Source organism: Apostichopus japonicus, chromosome 20, assembly GCF_037975245.1.
Source record: "Apostichopus japonicus isolate 1M-3 chromosome 20, ASM3797524v1, whole genome shotgun sequence".
Lineage (NCBI taxonomy): Eukaryota > Metazoa > Echinodermata > Holothuroidea > Aspidochirotida > Stichopodidae > Apostichopus > Apostichopus japonicus.
In genome coordinates this window covers 28447502-28465279 of record NC_092580.1, presented here as the reverse complement: position 1 = coordinate 28465279, position 17778 = coordinate 28447502, and the positions used below count along the sequence as shown (strand labels likewise).

The window sequence follows — 17778 nt, the reverse complement described above, 5'->3', positions numbered from 1 at the left end:
CCCCCTTCCTCACCCTCACCCCTGGAACCTAAAAAAAATATCTGAAAACATGACACAAATACATACTTTGATTTAGGCAACATTATCTTAAATATTGTTACTAATTATGACCCATTCAAACCTCGTCTAGTGGCATTCTTGTTTTGCCTGTTCATATCTATACTTGCTATTGTGGTTGGATTCTTCCAACCCCCCCCCCCCCCCGTCCGCTCATGCAAAGACAATTCCCTTGTAAGACAATAGAAAGTTGTCATCTTTCAGTCTAATGTCTGCATAGATATAGTGTCCTTGAGTGTCATTGTGCAAAACATACTTTATACAGGTTATACGTACAGTAGCACTATGCAGTGACTTTGTGCATGTGTTTGTACTCAGTCTTACCAGTGACAAGGATGTGTAGGTTGGCATGTACCACCAGCCATCAGGTAGTTTAACAAACAAATCATGATGTTTCGTTTGGTACAGTACCAAGTATCATATCAATATTGACATTGTGTACGAATGTGTGCTTTATAATGATTGTCTGAGTAAAACATGACAAATACCAGCTGTGGGAAATGGATTCAAAAATATATATATTGTTGACATTTTTATACCATATATTTCTTTTTCGACTAAATACTTGTGAAAGTTTACATAGCATACCAATAAAAACCATGATGACAAAGTAAACATGTGAAAAAACTATGATTGCCGAGTTTGGCTCCGGTATTAATACACTCACGATGGAGAAAAATGGTTAGGGGTAATTTCTGATTACTGTAGGTCTCTCGCTATCTCCTGTACCAGGGCCTGACTTTGGGAGGAGGGGGAGGGCCACAGTCTTTGGGTCAATTTAGGTGACTGGGGAAAATATGCAATAAAGAATAATGTATTCTCATTTCATAATACATATAATATTAAAGGAGATCAAGGAACTGGTAAATTTAGGCTTCAATTTGAATTAATTAAGTCCTGTTCAAATTTACCTTAAAATCTCTAGATTCGCACTATTGAATATTTGCAGCTAGGGAAACTCCTCTTTTGTCTTCAAAAATGTTGCTCTCCCATACATTTCAACTTGCATCTCATTAATTTTTTTTTGCCCCACTACTTCTTACCTACTATTTACTGATTACTGATTTACTGCCGGTAATGACTATCTTGCAAAGCTGTTGCTACAGGGGGGCTATCCCCCTATTGATCTTTCTCCCTTCTTCTTTGCCAGCCTGTTAGTTTGGACACACATGTCCTTCAGTGCTAAAGCTCTCCTCTTTTTGGGGATGCTATCTGGCTCCTATCTACACTTTTTGTGGTTCTTTGGAGTCCTTTGAAAGTTGCAGTTGTGTTAAAGAAGGTTGGGATGAGTATCCTATGTCTTTTTGGAGGGTGTTTTGTGACTCATATCCCTCGTGGCGGGCACGCGGCCATGAGGCCGGCCTCCCCATTGGGGTTGTACAGGGTAGGAGTTCTGCGAAATTTCACGATGATTAGAACCCTTATAGTCATTCACATGTTGATGTTTTCTCTTAGGTTCTTCCTTCCATATATTTCCACTTGCTGTTGTTGTTCTTAGTTTTAGTCATTAATCGTTAAGTTGGAGATTTAGCTGATTTGAATGGCGGTAGTCACGTTTTTGTCTATTGATTCCTTTCCGTTCGTATCTTGCTTACATTATTGTACATTGTTGTGTATCGTTGTTCCTATTGGGTTATGTTACAGGTACTGTAGTCGGAACCTTTGTTCACTTACTTGTCGTCTTTGTTTAACTTACTCGTCGATTTTTATTTATTAATTTGCAACTTGCATCTAATTAATACATGTTTCGTGTGGAAAGTGAGTATGCATGCTGTCTGTGTGTGTAGGTTTCCCCATAGACAGAGGTGCATCGCTTGGATGCAAGCAGTTTGTGGCTTTGTGTCCAGACTTGCTAAAATCTTGCATCCGGAACACCAGAATTCTGCGTTGTAAGAATGCTTTTAAGCGCCATGGGCAGTTCTGGAGTGGCACTATATAAATCTAATCTACATTATTATTATTTTTCTTATTATTATAGATTAATTCTATGTAGTACTTTGTCAAAATTTAAGAAGTTGAAACAAGTCGTACCATTAAATATTTTTGAACAGTTCGTCTGCATGTATGTGTGCGTGTATGCGTGTATGTGTGTATGTATGTATGTATGTATGTATGCAACATATTATCTTACCCGGCTGGTTACTGATATAAATTTAATGGTATCTACGTTCCAGCTTCTGATAACGCTTCTATTAAAGGTTTTGTTGGTTTGGTATAAAGTATAATTTTCCATACCAGCTATTTGATTATTTATGTAGTATTTATCTCTATAATTAAGTGCTGCCTACCTGCTAACATTACTACCATCTGCTCCAAACTCAGGTTTTCTTAAATTTACCTAACGGTCCTTGTAACCAACGATATCAGTCGCGTTTGTGCTGTGTTCATAACAGAGCTTCAGACTTATAATGGTACACCACAGGTTGTTAAGGTTACAGTCTGTTTGTTGAACTTACGTTGTTATTAAATACATCCAAATATCTGTTTACACCTCTGGTGGGTGATGGATAAAATTGGTGGATTTCTGGCAACGGATGTACCTTAAATAACAGGCCATTGTACTTTGCTGTCTTGCTTCCATGTCTCCTCACTACATTACCACTCTTACTGTCTAGAGTGCACTGGTAGCATTTGTGGCCCTGCACACTGTCAGTGACTTGTCACTACCTACAGTGTTGTACTGTGTAGTTAGTACACACAAGGACATACTAGAGCACTTATGGCATATAACTCACATCCATCATTACCTTAGTTCTAATTTGTAAAAGTAAAAAAACAATGAGGGCTTTGACGGTAAAAATCAATTTCATGTGTTAAAATAGTTTTATCTGGTGTCATATGTTCAATGTTGCACATAAAACTTTATTTTTCAATAACGCCTACCATCGATACTGGAAATCAGTGTGGATGGTAAAGTAATGTAGTTATAAATACTGGTGTTGAAACAGTACAAGAAACGTCCACATGATTATATACCAAAACCAGTGCTATAAGTTATAATGACAACGTAACGAGTAACTGTTAATTGTGATCACACAAGGTCGATGAAGGTGTTACACTGCATATTTCATTACAAAATATCTTCCACTCGTTTGACCAAAGTTAGGCATCAAATTTACCTGAAATTAACAAACAATGACTGAATTCAGGGCATAGAGGGAACCATTCCAGCAGGGTGTGATGAATTAGATTTTTCAGCTCTAGAATATTTAAAAAGTTATACAAGAATACAAGAAAAGGGTAACAAATTATCAGAAAGGACCCTTAATTGCCAAACAATTTCCAAAATCTTTTTATTGGTAATATTAGTACCACAAAATTGAACATTCACTATTATCAACTTTGGGTACATTGATCAAAAATTGAGAGAAGATATATTGCCAGTAGCTTCTTTTTTCTTTTCTTTTCATTTCAAATAATGCCTTAGAATGACCTTGAGTGACCCTGAAAATCCTGACAAACTTCCATTTCAGTAATCCCTTTTTGTATTAAGTGTGTCCTTTCACCAAATTCCATTCCAATCCTGCTAAAGATGAGCTGATTCAGAGCATTTTTAGCTGTTACTGATACAAACCTACATGACATTCCTGCCCTTTGATCACAAAACTTCACTGGCCATACTGTCCTGTGAGCTCATACTGTAATATTAGCCCTCTAGGATGAAAGCATCAATGGTGAAGGTCAGAGCTTCTCTTTGTACATATAACACTGAACTTTCACGTTGTTCTTAAAAGTTCAGCTCAGATAAAATTGGAATTGATGCCCAGCAATTCATTCCTTTGGAACTAACTTGGAATTTTACAATTTGCAAAATTGGTGGGCCTGTGAGAGGTTGAGCCGAAATGTGATGAATAAATATGGACTGACGCCACTATAAATATACATGGGTACTATATGGTGTGATGAAATCAATCGTGGGCGTTTATTGTGACAGCCAGTTGATTTATGTCGTAGGAGAATTGCACGCAAAAGAACCTGAATATTCAGAGGTTCATGATAGCTTTCTTTAAACTGTACGGTTTACTTCATCCAGGAACTCATTCTTGTCAGTAATATTCTACTCTTTGGGTCACCATTACCTGCACAATTTTTTGATCATGAATGAAAGTACTTTAGTTTTAGTTTCACCTAAGTTACGTTGACACCAAAGTAAATTCTGCCAGAACGGCTCGCAGATGACCTGGAGTCGACAGAGGTCAAACCTTGAAAAAACTTTTGTGCTGTACGAATATATTACATTTTCTCGTACAGAAGGCTGGAAAGAATCTCTAATCTTGTTGACTTTGTGGTTTGTTTTTTGTTTCTTTTATCTTCTTCAGTCTGTATGTTTCTTGTGTGTCTATTTTTGAGCCATTTCCAATTCCTCCAATCATTAAAAATTTACTAATTTCCTCCGTTCTTGATGCTGTCACGTATGTTTTATCGGTAGCTGTGATGATGTATTTATTATTCATGTGTTACATTTGCTGCCATAAATATTCTTAACATTTAAGCATCTTCTGATGGTTGTGGTTTTTTCTTCTTCTTCTTCTCCGTAGTAACGAAATATCAAGAACAGGCCAGAGAACTCGTCATGGAGAGAGATCTGTCTGGTTATGACGGGTAAGTCTATTATACTTACAGAGCGTGAAGTTGCGGAGTAGTTTGAAAAAGACTCTTCTAGATCTACTTGGATTGCACGCATAAACAATGATCGAAAATGTTATCATCGAGAGGAGAAGAAGAAAAACATGATTGAAGACTATTTTTTGCACAAACATTTAATTACTCAATATTTTCCTTCAGAGCTGTAGAATCGGGCAAATTTTGAAAATTCGTCAAATTTATGATTTCATGTGAAATCCTTGATACAGTTTTAAGCGAAACAGCCTCATTTGTGATGAATCAGATATTTATATCTCAGGGCATGGTGGAAGGGGGAGGGGGGTAGGAGGGGATGGGTTGATGGGTGGGCTTTAGAAGGGGTTTGGATAGAACGTATACAACGATATGAGAATTGTAGACATATTTGAGTAAGAATTTGTCAATAATACCTGTTTCATCCAAAATATTCTTGATGAGCTTTATTTTACTATTTCATTGCAACAAAATATTATCCCATGCATGCATACTTAGGTTTAATATTATTATTATTATTAAATACAACATATTTAATGTAGAAAAACATTCAATTTTTGTCTGTGTAACTTAAAATGAAATTGTGACTAAGAAAAAGGCAAGCACCTGACAATTGAAGCAGGGCCTCTGGAGCTTCTAAGGCAAGAGGATGTCAGCTCCTATTTGAAACAAAAACATTTGAGGAGGTGGAGAGGGGGGGGGGCAAGAGGGCTTAAATGGATATGGGGCTGCCAATTCCATCATTTTAACTACATTTATGCAGTGCAAGCTTACATTTTCTTTCATTTGGAAGAAAGTTTTAAATTTCTTTGGAGTGGGGAGGGGGTGGGGAAAGGGGCACAAGGTATTAAGTCAACTTAATATCCTGCTTAAAACTTTACCATTCAGACAACTATGTTGAAAGTGATTTCCTTGACAAAAAGTGTTGATGTGTTTTGAGCCTCAAGTTTACATACCCCTCGAACCCTTAAATTCTCAAGTACCAATAAAAATTCTTCTGTGATTTTGCTCTTGTGGTGCAAAATGCGCTGGACTGTCATAAAGGTCACTGGTAAATTACTAACATTTTCAAGTACTCACTTGGAATGAGTAGAGATTAAAATCAGTCATGCAAATATACAAATTAATGAACCTTGAGTGTTGCAGATTAAGTTTAGGTAATTTGCTAAAGCAAGATGTATAATATTGCATGGCCCTGCTGTGGGCATATTCGCATGCTTGCACCAACTTTTTTAATAGTCTGCTGAGTGTTGTAGCAATTTCACTTTCAGCAACTAAATTTAGAAAGTGAATTCGACTTGAAAACGTTGCGCGTCAAGCTATTTTCGTAAAGGGTGACTCCAATCGACTCAAAAAAATAAACTGGCCATGACCTGGCGCTGCTCAGAAATGAATGAACTCATTAGTACTATACTCTGATGATTTGTTGAACACTAGGTACTGGTCATGCTGAGGGATGGCCCACCAAAGTAGTGGCACTAAAGTAGGTCCTGAGTAAACGCTATTGGTCGAGCAGTGGGCTGCACAGTGGGCCGCTCAATATTAGTGTATTACACTATAGTTTTATTAGACACATGGTGTTTTTTCTTAATACTGTCTGTGGTTCTGTCAAAATGGTTATTCTGAGATTGCTGTGAGGCTATCAATTCTTCTGTTATATATAAGATTGCTAAAACACATGGTATTGGATTAATATTCCGTGGGCCTTGAGAAGTGCTTTCACTCAGTTATGGCATCCCTGAAATTGATTGCATCTTTCCATCGGAGGAATTGTAAATGTCTAAGATAATAATACGTATTTTGCTGATCTCATGGTATTGCTCATACTGTGGGCCATTGGAAGTGTTTGTACTTCTTTACAAACTTAAAGAGCTATTTCAGATCCTATAAGGATATCTAAATATCCATGACATCTAGTCATTGAGATCAGTCCATTGTTATTGCTATGGTATAATCCATTATTTGGAGCAAACTCAGTTTCAAATTCTATAGCCCGGAAGGTTTGATTTGTTAACGTGCAGCATGCACCTTTAATATTGTATCATCATTTGTTTACTTACCACTCTGAAATAATCTCTAAAAACCCCCACAGTTTAAAATTATATGGATGGGTTTATGAGTTAATTGTGACATGTCTGCAATAAATCAAGACAACAATTGAAGATCTTTCAGGCAATGTACAGTAGTTTATGCTAACATGTTATAAGTGCAGTCAAATCAGGAGCTCTAATGAGTTAATTTACAAACAAGGAGGATATTTTCATCAAAACAGTTTTGGTGTCAGGCATTGGCGTAGAACCTGTGAGGGACGGGGGACATGTCCCGCCCCTCCACTTTTTGAGCTGTGTGGGACGAAACACAAAATATCCCCCCCCCCCACTTTTCAGGCCTCTAATGAGAAAAATAACCATCATAATCACTCCACTGTGGATTGATTTCCTTATGGAGTTACTAAAATAGTCCGCATATCCGGGTATTGGTATATAACAGCGATTAATGTGTTGTAGTATGACGTTATTCTGCTTTCCTTGTGACATCATCTTTCATTAATCCGACTGGTTTTAACCCCCCCCCCCCCTCCACTACACCTCAGAAAATGCTATCTACGCCTGTGGTTTCAGGTGTGTGGATTTGTTAATATCTGTATACAGTAGGTATGCCAGATGCAATATCAGTTGAGTGTCAGTGGAAATAGATGGTTATTAATTGGATAGGGGGGGTGGGGGAGGAGAGAGACATGCCTGCACTATACTGTACTTCCTTCCCTTTGCTTATAAAGTGACCTATCAAATTGTATATTTGGGTGCATTTCCTCAATTACAATTTACATGTATGCTGAATAGTACTTTACTGCAAGTAAATGACATCAAAGATTCCAAAGTGCACACTTTCGTCCACTTCACTACGTTTCCTGCAGTCTGAAGTAACAGAAAGGAGAAAAAAATGGGATTAGATAATCTTCCAATATTGCAATAAACAGGCTTTGACACCTAGAATTAAAATACCCTGGCTGTTTATACCATAGATCTAACACAGCAGGAAGGATTGTTGGCAACAATTTATGTTCCGGGATTCGATTCGACACTCTCCTAGCCTGAACATTGCCTTGCCCAAAAATTGGTATCCAAGAGAAGATAGAAGGAGGGAATGAGGGGAGGTGTAGGCAAAGGAGGAAGGGAAAGGAGGGAAGGGGGAAGGCCTGGGAAAGGGTTAGAGCAGGGGTGGGCAACCTACGGCCTGAGGGCCACATGTGACCCGCCAGTAATTTTTTTTGCGGCCTGTGAGATGTCTCAAGAAGAAAAAAATCAATCTATTTTACATCATCACAAAAAAACGAGCTAGCTGCTTAGAATTTATTGGCAGTAATGATGCTGTCAGGTAGGCCTATTATCAACTAATTATCAACTGTACAGTATTGACATTATGTTTTTGTGAATACAGATTAAGTACACACACCTATTGCTTGAAAGTCCTTGGAATCTGAGGTTTGAAATCAACAGCAGGTCGTTGATTAGGTGCCGCCCAGTCAATTTTTCACCCCTTATCTTATATCTGGCTCATTCAAAAAGGTTGCCCACTCCTGGGTTAGAGGAATGATAGGTAAGAGAGGGAGGGAAATATATGGGGAGAAAGGGGAGAATTCTTCTGCTGGAGCATACAGTATTCCATTATTAGTACATAAGATAGGATAGTTCTGATAAGATGGCACATTGCCAATCCTTTAGTCTAAGTTGACCTTTGACCTCTGTGGTGTTAATAAGGCTGCCCATTAACTGCAGTCACAGTACCTGTCTAGTTTGCTTTAATAAATTCTTCTTTGAAATTACAGAGATAGCTAATAAATATTTGACACCAGTGTCAGTGTTTGCCTAACATTTCGTACACCAAACACAAACGAGCAAACAAATTAAAACTGTCTGCAAACAATGTTTAACGAATAATTCCTGCTCCATAGCCATTTCTGTCGATTATAAATCCAGACCTATTAATTTTCTTAACAGTTGCTCAACTTGCGTCAATTGAACTTTGCCCGTATCCTACTTCATCTTGTTGTGTTTTATAGTAATCAGTAATGTATTTTAATATCTGTCACAATTAATTCTAAAAACATCACTATAAGCTTTGAGAAGTTAAGCTTTTTTTCTGTTTATTACAAACTTATAAAATTGTTAATTACTTTGACTTAAGAGCAGGAACACGGCTGCCATTAATTCATTTCCTGAAATCGACTGCACAATTTTGAGAATAATCGAAGCCGTCTTGATTTCCTTTTTGTGTAGATACATTGTGAATAGAAAAGAGAGATCGTTTTGAAAGCTAAAAGAACTTGGAAGCATAATTGACAATTTTACCGGTTAATTAGAAGGAAATTCGTAGAGAAAATTGGCAATAAAGGGACAGATGGTGGAACCCTTATCAAAACAAGAACCCAATTAAATAATAAAGCAATGCTGTTGGTAGATTCCTGGTCGTCCAATATATGTAGGAAAAAGAGATTTTCTGAGCTGGTAACAGCTGTAGTTTGGAGGCAAAAAAAGTGAGCTTTTGTAAACTTTTTGTGCAAAAAAAGCATTTATCTATATATGCAGTATCTGGTGTCTTTCCTAAATTTATCCTTCTTTTTTCTTGCCTTCGAAATTTGTATTATTTCTGAGTCTTTAGGAATAAATTATTTTATATTGTCATTGCTTTGGGATCATATTTAAAGGGACAATATACTTCACAATCATCAAAATTAGATTTTTGATATATTTTTGTATCATTTAACCTAATTATATCAGGGATCAGACCTGACCTCCCTTGACCTCAACTCATATACAATGGTGTCTGTACCATGAAAGTTTTAAAGCTGGCTACTTATCACTCTCCTCCTTTTCCCCACCTCTACTCGGCCCCCTCCCACTCACGCCCCCTCTTAAGCAAATGAATTTTCAGATCTATGCCCACTCACCATATTGCATTTATGAATATCACAGTGTATGGGGTAGCATACTATTCTAATTATAAACCACCTCAAAACAAGTCAACCATACAGCTACACTTAGAAACATTTGTCAGCACTATTTCAGTTGTTATTGTCTCTAGTTATTTCAATCTATGACGTAAATAAACGCTGTACCCTCTACCTGCAGTATACATCACATGTAATTCTTGAACAATAACACAGTACAGTGTAGAAATTCAAAGGGTTTTATTGCTTAGAATATATATTAGTTTTATTTAAGATGTGGGTACATGCATGGCTACATATTCATTTGGTTAGCTAGGATATCACTAAAGTTATATACTGTATGAAAGTGACTTTGAAACCAACAATTTGAAAACTGTGAAGTTTATTATAACCCACCATGGGTATAGCTAGCTTTCTTAACTAGATAGACATTTTTTTAGTTTTATCCAGGAGGTAGACCTATTTTGTCAGTTTTACTGTTTTCGTGCAGCTATGACGTCACTGATGAATAATGCACCTTCTTCTAACATTGTGAAATATCTGTACCCACCCAAAATAATGAATAACTGTATTGTGTATTGGTATCCTTATGGAGGCCGACTGATGGTATAACTTTTTCAATGCATTTTATAACATTGAGAAAATAATAATATATAATAGTGAATAGTAAATATTATATAAATGTACTTGAAGTGCTACAAATGGATGATTTGCCAGGTGGAGTGGGAGAGAGGGGGGGTGGGGATGGCGGAAAAGGGTGGTGAGAGGTGATATATATAGCATGCTCTCATCTTTGCTTCACTGTGGTATCGAAACATTCATTATCAATTCAAATTGTAAACAATTTTACCTCGTATCATTTCGATCAGTTTACATATTTCATCGTAATGTCATCTATAAACACAGCATAGTCGGTGTCGGGGGCGACGGTACAGTCCACGAAATCGTCAACGCTCTCTTGAAGAGAACTCAGAATGAAGCCGATTTGGATCTTGACGATCCGGAGGTGAAACTTATACGGCCAAAATTTAAGGTCGGAATTATTCCAGCAGGTGAGTTTTGTCATTTTGTACTGTAAAGAAAACCTATTTTAAACTATCAATGTCATGAATTGGCAAGAAAACACAAAAGTTAGGGCGTCGTTGCATCGTAAAAGGGATAATATTTAACGTCTGAGATCTTATGCTGTTTCCTAATTAATGAATAATATATTGACAGTGAATAATATCTCACACAGAGACAGATTTTATAACTATATGAAGTAGTTAAAAGAATCACGTTGGTCCGATTCTTTTGTTCCAAGCTGATTTCCATTGCTGAAATATAATTTTTTTTTATTAATTAAAATCAAATCATTTTATTTCAATACTTTCAGTCTACGATACTTTTTGAATACATACAGCGACAGCATCTCAATTTGTCTTTATTTTACGTTGAGTTTCAGTGATGCAACTCAGACCTACACAAATGAAATCACAGTTTAATATTTGATGAGTCACTTAATGAGGACTCACTGTATAGCCTACAAACAATTAGATTCCATCACACTAGTTGAATGATATTTCAAGGTTATACACAAATCTTTTCAATGTTAAGGGGAAAAAACCAAGTAAAATAGATTTTGGCACGTATGGTCGTCACGTGCATATTACAGGTTATTTTAGCATGGAAGAATTATCCCATCCGGATAATGAAATACTTTCTATGACTGAACAAATGCATTCTTCCAACGTATTCAAACAGACTCCATAGTATTCAGACTTTGTAAATGGTATAGGCTGTTATCATAAAATACCATTGATTATACTTTTCAAAGTAAACTACAAACTTAAATTAAACTAACAGTGATAGCCTACCAGGTGACAAAAATGATAAGTTAATTAGACTATCATCTACTTTCTTATGTTTTAATGTTTATATCTGTATATAATTACATCTTTCTTACACAGGTTCCACTGATGTCATAGCTTTCGATACTACCGGTGTAAACGACCCAGTGACCTCTGCTGTACAGATAGCGCAGGGTAAGTGACAGCTGTACAGAATTGACATGAAAAGACAGTATTGGACAGGACAATATGTCTCCTGTAGCTTCGTCATTAATAATCCTTCCTGCCATGTCACGGTGTAGCTATCTATCACATGTACTCTCTTATTTGTATTAAAAAAAAAAATCATTTTCCAGGCAATTTACTTTTCTTACTGTTTGGTTAAGAGGGAGGACTTGCCTTTGAAAGTATTTGGGAGTGGTTATATATGATCAGAAAGTTATTAGAGGCTTGATAAATGTCCCCCTCCCCTTGACTTGTTTTATCACGTTTAACTGCTAAGACTACTGCTTTGACTACGTGGGAAAGACTTATATCTTTGATATCATCAGAATATTTGACTCGTTAGTTTCATGACTTTGTGAGGACCTTTGTGATCAAATTATGGCTTGGAAAACCTACCAAAAATCCTCTTTATTGAAGGAACACTCATAAGATTGAAGAACTATGGTTACAGAAGCTTCCAATACTCTGGGTCTTATCTCTGGAACAAGTTACCAGATCACATTCGAACATGCTATAAACTTTCTACTTTCAAAAGTCTACTTAAGACCCATTTTTTCACTTGTTCTTTTGTAAATTAATTTACTTTCTCTGTAAAGCGCTTTGAGCAGTAACTTTTGTTTACTGATTTGGCGCTATATAAGTCTCATTTATTATTATTATTATTATTAAATGCACATTTTCATGGGAAACTGCAGGGAGGAAGTTCTGAATGGAAACAAACTTTTTGAGATGTTGCATCACAGGAACACAAGTTTTAAAATCATAGCATAAACAATATTACATGTTGTTGTTGGTTGTTGTTTCATCAGGTCCTACATAATTATCAGCCAGTTGGGACAATTTCCTAATGCTAAAACCTCTCTAAACTGTTCTCCAATATCATGCTTCAAAGCAGTGGTATTGTCAGTACAAACAGTTCCTAACCTTGATTTGATAGAAACATGATATTCATACTGCTCGTACTGACAATATGAGTGCTCTGAAGCAGGATTATACAAAATTGTTCCAACTGGGTGATAATTATGCAATCAATTGTTGTTCTGAGCACGATCGACGGTGCATATGTGTTTTCCAAAAACGCGATCTGTGCTAATAAGTCAGACAGATAGACGGATAGACGGACTAGATGACTTTAAGACTCGTGACTCTGTCAGAAATTGTCTATTTATTAATTAGTCCTCGTCACTCGGGTATCTTGCCAAAGGATGGCGAGGAATTGCTCGAAGGTTTCTAAACACCAGAATGGGTTATTAAAATGAAATCAAGTGCAGCCGTTGTCACGCAATATTTATCTTAAATATCAGAAGGGAAGCTAGATGTTTAAAATTAAAAAGGAGAATTGGGTTAAAGAAGCATTGTGACAAAAGTGCAGTTTGACTTTAAGTAGAAGGGAAACAAGGCTGGTGGGATTAGGGGGGGGGGGAGTGAGTTAAATGTGGAGGGTTCATCAGTATTTTTTGGTGGTGGATTTGTGACATATTTAAAAATGTGTGATGCATGAAATAATGGTATCTTTGTAGGGTTTCCTCATGGTACCCTTTTTACAAAATGTTTGTTTTTGTGTGGTTACCAGTTACTACTAGAGTTACATTTGGGATGGTATAACCAGATCTCCCTCCCCCCTTCCCTCCCAAATATGGAACACATAGTAACATTATAGTAACACCAATAATCTTCAGAAAATTTGTCATGACCTTTCCACTTTTCTCAACCTCATTGTACTTCCCATTAAGCTATTCATTTGGCAAAGATTAACAACTCACACTCACTTCTTGCTGACTCTGGTTCATTTAGTCACTTGTAAGCACAGATCTCAAACATGCCACCAGCCTAGTTCCGTGGACCTCTCCCTCCTACCAACAACCATTAGATACCATTGTATAGTAAACAGCCATTATACAAGGAGTACAAGAAGTAAAATCACAAGATGGTAACCAAGTCTGCGCACCATTTGTGGAGTCCGTCTCTAGAGTGATCTATGTATTAGATCTATGCATTAGTTAGTTATGTATTAGATCAATGCACTAGTTAGTTAGTTATGTATTAGATCTATGCATTAGTTAGTTATGTATAAGATCTATGCATTATTTAGTTTTATACAACACCTAATTATATTCCGGCCATTTGATTGGTCAATTGCTCGTCGATTGCATGCAAAATCCGCTCTATTGCACTCTATGAAATAGAACCATGTGTTATACTTTTTTGATAGCACTTTTTTCAATGGTAAGAGAGCAGAGAAACCTGTCTGTTCAAAAACAATCTGTTGCATGAGTGCATTTTACATCCAATTATATCCAAATTTGAAGGTGTTGTATAAAACAAATAATGAATGGTTTCCATTCGTGCAATAGTGCAAATATTTCATTCGTTGAAAGATGTAATTTGTTCCATTCAACGAGGCGCAGCCTAGTTGAATAGAACAAATTACATCTTTCAACGAATGAAATATTTGCACTATTGCACTCATAACCATTTGTTATTTGTATAATGTATTAGTTCTATGCATTACTTAGTTAGTTATGTATTAGATCTATGTATTAGTTAGTTTATATATCAGACATATCTGGTATCGTATTAGCTTCAGCTAATGGCTCTACCTTTTTCTCTATCTCGACTCAGGATTTTCTGTGGGGTTAGATGTTTGTTCCGTCCATCATAATAATTATCTTCTGAGGTACACACTATCCTTCCTGGGGTACGGGTTCTTCGGCGATGTGGTGAAAGAAAGTGAAAACTATCGCTGGATGGGTACAAACAGATACGGTTTGGCAGGTGAGCAGTGCTATCTTCTCCCTCTGATTACACGCCCCGTCTGTGGAGCTGTTCGTTAGTGTTTAATGTCTCAGTTTAAATACTATAGTAGCATGAGATGGTGTCCCAGCTTACATACTGTACTATAGTAGCATGTGATGGTGTCTCAGCTTACATACTATAGTAGCATGCCATGTCAGTGTCTCAGCATAAATACTATAGTAGCTTGCGATGTGATAGTGTCTCAGCTTAAATACTATTGTAGCGTGCAATGTGATAGTGTCTCAGCTTAAATATTATAGTAACTTACAATGTGATAGCAAAGTTTGAAGCTGAGGGAAGGCTGGAGGAGGTGAGAAGGTGGAAGGGAAAGAGAACATTTCTCTCCTAAATGAAGGAATTACATTTTTTCTGTTCGTTTGCGAGTCCCGTTCGTATTATTAAAAACCTTTAAATCTATAGCTTTTCGTGAGTTACTATAGACCCCTTCCCCCAACACATTGAAGGGTTCACCACATCTATGTTGACTTGCACATCATTATTAAGAAGAGCTAAAGATATAGATGTGTTATATAGCGTAACATGAATCACATTTGCTGATGATGAACTGTTTTGTTATATGGCCTTTTCATAGGTCTCTTGAGGTACCTGGGCAATCGTTCCTACCATGGGACGGTTTCTTACCTTCCAAATGATGACCACAGTCACACACCATGGGACAGTGAGATGTGCAAAGCAGGGTAAGAAGATGCATTTAAATTAACAAAAACTGTAGAATAATGTGTTTTGAAGTACTGCTTCTCCGGGCTGATTCTCGCCATCAATGCTGATTCTCGCCATCAAATACAGTTCAAAGTTGTGCTGGTTTTATTAATTGTCAAAATATGGATCGAATCTTGATCAAAATTACGGCCATTCACAAAAATATCATTAGCAGTTAGTCTGGATCCTCCACACTTATTAAAGGCATTGAAGACTCGCTCCAAACCGCGTGCTGTCATCTGAAAAAGTTAACTTTCCGTTGCTTGCAAGGGAAGTTTTTTTTCATGTCGCTACAAAATGCAGACAGTTATGAAACGTGATACCTTGTTATCTTTTATAATAATAATAATAATAAATGAGACTTATATAGCGCCAAATTAGTAGACAAAAGTCACTGCTCAAGGCACTATCTAGACCTGAGATGTCCATAGCTGTATTGTTGGTATTGACCGTAGCTGTATGTTTTGATTGTATACTAGTGTCTAATTACCGACGGTAGCAAGCTGTGTGTGTATTTTCTGGTACCGATGGTGGTGTCTAACACTTCTGTTACACCTCATTCAAAACTAGGTCAGATTACCGGCGTGAGACTTTTCTTTGTGCGCGAGTCTTCAATGCCATTAAGCAGTGTTATTTGGTCTAACCTACTTTGCATATAAGAATTGGGACTGAAGTTGTTGCTATTGCTACATGATGAATGTTGCTTATGAATGGTAAACCAGCTACTTGTGGGATTTGTTCATCAATTTGTTTACCAATCCTTCCGTGTATTTACTCAAATAAAGACCGACTGATCAAACTGAAGACTGATGACCTACTGGAAGTTCTTTTCACCAATCAAAAATGACATGAGTAATTATAATTAATTAACGACTCTATGCTGTTCTTGTCTGATCAGAGACACTCTTGCCATGTTAGTATTAAATACATGATGATCAAAGAAATCTATGTGAAAGTTTTCCAAAAAATCTGGGTTTTAATGTGATTAGTAAATAGGCACTGAATGTACTATCTCTTCTGATTCTTCTTTCAGCTGTTCTGTTTGCAAAGATAAAGGTGAATACATTCCATTAGAGTCAGGAGATGTAAACCTGGATGAACCAGACCAAAATATCACAGTGAAAGGTTTGTTAAACCAATCTTGTTTGTTTAAAGTCACCAGAGGTAGGCCTGATGGAGCGGGAATGGAGTGGGGGGGGGGGGGTAGTCAGGGGGTAATTAAGAGGAATTGGAAAATTGGACATTTGATAGACTAAAGGAAATCGAAGGCTTCAAAAAGCCAACAAAAAGGGACCTGGTGACATAAATGTCCCAGAAGTCTGACTTGGGTCTAAGCCCCCTGATCAGCTGTTGCTCTCAAACATTTTTAATGCTACCCATCCTCCCCCCCCCCCCCCCAAACCCTCTAAAAATCTCACCTCACTGAGACATTTAATTGTCTAATTTAACCCCTGGAGCTCTTGGAAGAATTTGGAAGGTCTGAATCTTGTAGAACAATTTGTGCTAACAGTTGTGGCCAGTGTTGATCATTAATGAAACAACTGATTATCGTTGCAATATTTACTATATCTCACTCTGCAAAATTACACTTCAACATAAAATGATAAAATCTCAAGATAGTGTGTCGATTTTACTGGAGACCCCCCACACCTCCACCCCACCCCATATTTTGTGTATAATGTTGATAAGTAAGTAGTTGTCACATGTGATACGGGTGTGTTGTAGGCCTGGGATCAGTGACATGCTCGGGATTTCAAAGTTGGCAAGACCAAATTCTTAATTCCACCCTACACCCCCCCCCCCCCCTCTTCCCTCCAGCAACTGATTTAGGTTGAGGCATGAACCTTTATGTAAGATCATCCTGTTCCCTAAATTTTTCTAAATAGTCCTGTCTTTCATTACTTTAATTAATTTAACTAATTTGTTCACAAAGCATTTATTGTGTGTGTGTGTGTGTGTGTGTGTGTAGTCATCAGACTTCTTGAGATCCTCAAACTGCTAAGAAGTGTGAAGTTAAAAATAAAAAAACTAATTTGCAGACAGTACACAAGCCTTGAGAGCTGTGAATTTTAATTTAGATTATGCCTCAGTTGCACTTTTGCAAATTAATTTCAAAGATGGCAAGTGAATATCTTGACAAATGGCCTCTACTACGTGTCAGAATATTATTATTTTTTTTTAGAAGAGGATCAAGTTGGCTTTTCGGTCTTGTTTTTTCTTCTTCTTCTTTACTTTGATGAGATTATTTCTATTGTTTTTATTATGATTTAATGTCTCTCAGAGATGCTGTAATATGTCAAACCTTTGGAGAGAACTTTCTTATAGGAAGGTTTTAATCATGTTAACATTATAAAGTTGGGGGGCAGTGGAAAAAGATCTTTCCAGTGATCTAGAAATGATTTGTTTTCGCCAAAGCCACATATCAAATTTCTGGCACTGGGGACTTTGTTGTTGAACAACTAAATCTTGCCTGTTTTCCTCCCGAAGATATGTGGGGAGAGTTTTCCTTGGCATAGAGTTGAGTGAAGGCAAGGAACTCTCTCCAGAAAGAGGGGGGCCTATAGGCCCCCTCTCCCAAATATT

General features: G+C 37.0%; 1 protein-coding gene across 4 annotated transcripts in view; it reads left to right on the top strand.

The window, feature by feature from the left end:
• The window catches only part of LOC139961243 (ceramide kinase-like), a 49420-nt gene that overhangs the window by 22034 nt on the left and 9608 nt on the right, over positions 1–17778 (top strand). For all 4 annotated transcript variants that reach the window (XR_011790792.1, XR_011790791.1, XM_071960327.1 and 1 more), the window contains exons 6-11: positions 4596–4659; positions 10532–10677; positions 11575–11649; positions 14302–14454; positions 15068–15173; positions 16229–16320. Coding sequence is in view for 2 of the 4 variants with exons in the window: in XM_071960327.1 (XP_071816428.1) it covers positions 4596–4659; positions 10532–10677; positions 11575–11649; positions 14302–14454; positions 15068–15173; positions 16229–16320 (636 nt within the window). In the remaining 2 variants the exon portion in view is untranslated. The remainder of the gene's footprint in view (positions 1–4595; positions 4660–10531; positions 10678–11574; positions 11650–14301; positions 14455–15067; positions 15174–16228; positions 16321–17778) is intronic.